The sequence below is a fragment of the Parambassis ranga genome, chromosome 2, assembly GCF_900634625.1.
Source record: "Parambassis ranga chromosome 2, fParRan2.1, whole genome shotgun sequence".
Classification (NCBI taxonomy): Eukaryota; Metazoa; Chordata; class Actinopteri; family Ambassidae; genus Parambassis; species Parambassis ranga.
In genome coordinates this window covers 27729453-27734253 of record NC_041023.1, presented here as the reverse complement: position 1 = coordinate 27734253, position 4801 = coordinate 27729453, and the positions used below count along the sequence as shown (strand labels likewise).

General features: G+C 44.1%; 1 protein-coding gene across 1 annotated transcript; it reads right to left on the bottom strand.

Annotated features, from left to right (window-relative positions):
• Positions 1-497: 497 nt before the first annotated feature.
• Positions 498-4288, bottom strand: LOC114432606 (uncharacterized). Its single transcript, XM_028400715.1, has 6 exons — positions 4210-4288; positions 3801-4045; positions 3658-3708; positions 3006-3196; positions 752-911; positions 498-637 (listed from the first exon to the last, which is right to left on the bottom strand). Exons 1-6 carry the CDS (start codon positions 4266-4268, stop codon positions 498-500), a joined length of 846 nt encoding a protein of 281 aa, XP_028256516.1. The 5' UTR covers positions 4269-4288.
• Between the last annotated feature and the right edge of the window lie 513 nt (positions 4289-4801).

The following is a 4801-nucleotide window of genomic DNA, read 5'->3' as shown; positions in this document are numbered from 1 at the left end:
GCAAAATTTGTCCGGCCCACCTCTGGGCCACACCCTTGTATCAGTTCTGGCCCAGTTTTGGCTGGGCCCTCGGCCCAGTAATGGCCCACGTCTGGCCCACAGAGAGTAAAATGACACTATTTGTTTGTATTGGCCCACATGTGGACCACAAACTGTAATGTGACCCTCATTGTTTATATTGGCCCAGTACTGGCCCACAATCTGGGTGAGTGTTGGTTGAGAACTGGCTGGGCCTCTGGGCCATGTCTGGCCCTTAACCTGTACATTTGGGTTGGCTAAGTATTGGCAGAATGTCTCTGGGCCAGTATTGTCCAACACACTGTAAAACTGACTAAATATTGCTTACTTTGTTTTTGGCCCACATGAGGCAGTACCTATGTCCAATAAAAAAAATAAACAAATTCAATTTTTTTTCATGAAAATATTTGTATTAACAATTCATAACTGTAAAACAATCATCAAACATAACACACAATCATAAACACAGACACAAAGAGCTAGGACATGCGTTCTTTTTCCAGGAGCCTTCTCTTTCTCCCTCCCTCCCGATCTGTTGCCAGCTGGAGCCATCTTTTTGTTATCTGCTCCACCTCTGCCTCAGCCACCACCCCAACAATAGGGTTTCTACGGACTGCAGCTAAAAGGATATGGGAAATAGATATGTGAATACCATGTAGTGTTTATGCAATATTTAACAGTAATTAATTATGTCATATTGGAAGAACTATGTTTGTGTTCAAGACATACTTACTAATTATGACCTCTCTGAGGTTGAGGCCCGCCACAGATGTCTTTCCATTTACTCCCCTCCAATTTAGGCTCTTGGCCAGAGTATTACTAATTAATTTTTTGAGCACCCGCCAAGTTGTGTCCTTTACGTCTGCTCCGCCAATTGCTCCCAGATAGTTGATCTATAACTATCTATCCAGGATTAGGTAAACAGAGAGAGGGGGGACAACCATGCAGCAAACATCATACATCACAGAGAACTAACATGATTGTTGTAGCTGTAATGCTAAAAATTCAATTGTGTTTATCAGTATGTTAGCTGATTTGTTGTTTAAGTTAATTATATTTGCACTACATATATGACACAGGTAGGAGTTGACAGTAACACTGGGTTTGTCAGAGGGCCGGGTGGATGTCAGCATAAAGACCTGGCATGGGAGGAAGCCACGTGGAAGACACACAGTTAGTGACACAGAATAATGGATCATGAATGGGTCGGCCTGATGAGAAGTCAGGGATAGAGGAGGAACAGGGGAGAAGAGGTGGGGGAATAGAGATGGTGGTGGTGTTAAAGAGGAAGCATCCACACAGAGACAGCTCAATACCCTAACCTTTAAATACACTCAACAAAAATATAAACGCAACACTTTTGTTTTTGCTCCCATGTTTCATGAGATGGACTTGAAGATCTAAACTTCATTCCAGATACACAATATTACCATTCCTCTCAAACATTGTTCACAAATCTGTCTAAATGTGTGATAGTGAGCACTTCTGCTTTGCTGAGATAATCCATCCCACCTCACAGGTGTGCCACATCAAGATGCTGATCTGACATCATGATTAGTGCACAGGTGTACCTTAAACTGCCCACAATAAAAGGCCACCCTGAAATGTGCATTTTGTTTCTGCTTTATTGGCGGTCTGGGGACTCAGAACCAGTCAGTATCTGGTGTGACCACCATTTGCCTCATGCAGTGCAACACATCTTCTTCGCATAGAGTTTATCAGATTGTCTATTGTGGCCTGTGGAATGTTGGTCCACTCCTCTTCAATGGCTGTGCGAAGTTGCTGGATATTAGTGGGAACTGGTGCACGCTGTCGTATACGCCGGTCAAGCACATCCCAAACATGTTCAATGGGTGACATGTCCGGTGAGTATGCTGGCCATGCAAGAACTGGGACATTTTCAGCTTCCAAGAATTGTGTACAGATCCTTGCAACATGGGGCCGTGCATTATCTTGCTGAAACATGAGGTGATGTTCATGGATGTATGGCACAACAATGGGCCTCAGGATCTCATCACGGTATCTCTGTGCATTCAAAATGCCATCAATAAAATGCACCTGTGTTCTTCGTCCATAACAGATGCCTGCCCATACCATGACCCCACCACCACCATGGGCCACTCGATCCACAACATTGACATCAGCAAAGCGCTCACCCACACGACGCCACACACGCTGTCTGCCATCTGCCCTGAACAATGTAAACCGAGATTCATCCGTGAAGAGAACACCTCTCCAACGTGCTAGATGCCATCGAATGTGAGCATTTGCCCACTCAAGTCTGTTACGGCGACGATCTGGAGTCAGGTTAAGACCCCGATGAGGACGACGAGCATGCAGTTGAGCTTCCCTGAGACGGTTTCTGACAGTTTGTGCAGAAATTGTTTGGTTATGCAAACCAATTGTTTCAGCAGCTGAGTGGCTGGTCTCAGACGATCTCGGAGGTGAACCTGCTGGATGTGGAGGTCCTGGGCTGGTGTGGTTACTCATGGTCTGCGGTTGTGAGGCCGGTTGGATGTACTGCCATATTCTCTGAAACGCCTTTGGAGACGGCTTATGGTGGAGAAATGAACATTCAATGCACGAGCAACAGATCTGGTTGACATTCCTGCTGTCAGCATGCCAATTGCACGCTCCCTCAATGCTTGTGGCATCTGTGGCATTTTGCTGTGAGACAAAACTGCACATTTCAGGGTGGCCTTTTATTGTGGGCAGTTTGAGGTACACCTGTGCACTAATCATGATGTCAGATCAGCATCTTGATGTGGCACACCTGTGAGGTGGGATGGATTATCTCAGCAAAGCAGAAGTGCTCACTATCACACATTTAGACAGATTTGTGAACAATGTTTGAGAGGAATGGTAATATTGTGTATCTGGAATGAAGTTTAGATCTTCAAGTCCATCTCATGAAACATGGGAGCAAAAACAAAAGTGTTGCGTTTATATTTTTGTTGAGTGTACATAAAATCACAAAAAGTTCTTACCATTTTCTCTTTGTAATCTGGACTCTGTAGACTCTGTTCCAGATTCTGAAGAGCCACAAGGTTTTGTAGGGGCAGACCCTCTATCTGCTCCACTCCTGGTCCTGGTGCCACCTGATGCTGAAGCAGCCGAAGAATTGTGCTCTGCTGGTCCAGCACCATTTCGAGCTTGGTTAAAACCTCTTTTAGCAGTGCTAGAGAAAGGAGTAACACAGTGTTAGAATAACACACACCTCTGAGCTGCATCCCCTCCAGAAGTAGGTGGTGAAGGACAGGATGCTGCTAAACTGCTAACCATTATAGACAATCCATCCCACCCTCTCCACAACACTGAGAACAAACTGAGAAGCAACTCCTGCAGCCCAGTCATTCCTGCCGTCTGCCATTAGACTCTAAAATTCACCTGTCCAAGTCAGAACTGTATGCATTGTGTGTGTGTGTGTGTGTGTGTTTCAGTGTGTTCCTGATTAACATAAATAAATTGATAACTAAGTGAATCTTAATGCTATATTACATCCATGTCCGTGTAGTCTGTTTTACTATGGAGTAAATCACTGGTGATTAAGAAAGCAGAAAAACAGAAAATATCAATATTAGTGCTGTGTATATAGCTATATCATGTCAAAATTTGAAAGTAGAAATCACTTGTCCTTACCAGGTTCTGACTGCTGAGGGGCCCACCTGTATGTGTGGTGACTAGGCAATGCTAGAGGAGAATTCACAGCGTTAACAAGAGAATTAAGGAACATGTGAGATTAAATGTGTATATACCATCTGTGTTATTAGCAAAATACTCACATGGCATTTCATTTACTGGCTCCCAACTTTGTAACATCTCTGAGTAATGTACAGGTGGAGGAGGCCCAGAATTGGTGGAGAGGTCGGTGTACATTGGCTGGGGGATTGGAAGTGGGGTGACAGGCATAGAAGGAGGCTGTATGATGGGAGCTGGGGCAGGGAGATTTTTGGTAGGTGGAGATGGTCTGTCCTCCTCTGACTCAACCCCCTCCAGACCTCCCGGGGGGCCAAGTTGGACACGCTTTCTATTTTCAGACATACAAATACAGATTCAAAATGTTCAATCAACATCAACAATGGAAATGGTACTTGTGCTGATTCATTTAAATAATGTTTAATCCAAGATATTTCTTAGTCGGGACTTGAAAGGGAGAGAAAACAGTACTGAGGGCTGAGCAAACTAACATACTTTTTACGTCTAGGCCTTTGGCCACAAGCCTCAGCCTCAGAGAGAAGGTCTGAGGTCATCTCCGCCTTCCTGGCTTTTCTCCGTCCTTCTTCGTAGCTCTCTATAGAATAAAGATTCACTACCCATTATATGTTTTATACAACACATTATAATTATATCCCACTGGTCCCAGCTGTCCTCAGGTTCGGTTCTATTTTTTATGGCCAGGTGCAGGGCCATACCCCTGAGTGAACCAGGCCAGTAGCAGTGCCCATCACTTATCCACTGCGCTGGCAGAAGTTCCACCTCCTGAGTTGGGAGAAACTCAACAACTGAATACATTACTGAAAAGAAAAAGGACAGGCCGTAATAACCAATGTACACAGGTGAGTGAGAAAGTGAGACTTATGTAGTTTAAAGCTTACTCATCACGGCAAGGTGCAAGCTCATAAGTGAGGTGTTTTTTTGTCTGTTTTTTATACTTGCTCAAAAAAAGTAAAAACAGGGCTAGTGTCACAACCTACAGTGCCAAACAACAAACTCAGCAACTACAATATCTAAATATCACTGGACAACACAAGGTAAACAAACTAACTAACTAAAAATGTATATT

Excerpts from the sequence above, each read along its gene's own strand:
- LOC114432606 (XM_028400715.1), bottom strand. The coding sequence starts at position 4,268 with ATGACCTCAGACCTTCTCTCTGAGGCTGAGGCTTGTGGCCAAAGGCCT. Across the intron at positions 3,197-3,657 it reads CCCTCAGCAGTCAGAACCTG|CACTGCTAAAAGAGGTTTTA; the intron begins GTAAGGACAAGT and ends TCCTTTCTCTAG. Across the intron at positions 638-751 it reads CCTCAGAGAGGTCATAATTA|CTGCAGTCCGTAGAAACCCT; the intron begins GTAAGTATGTCT and ends ATATCCTTTTAG.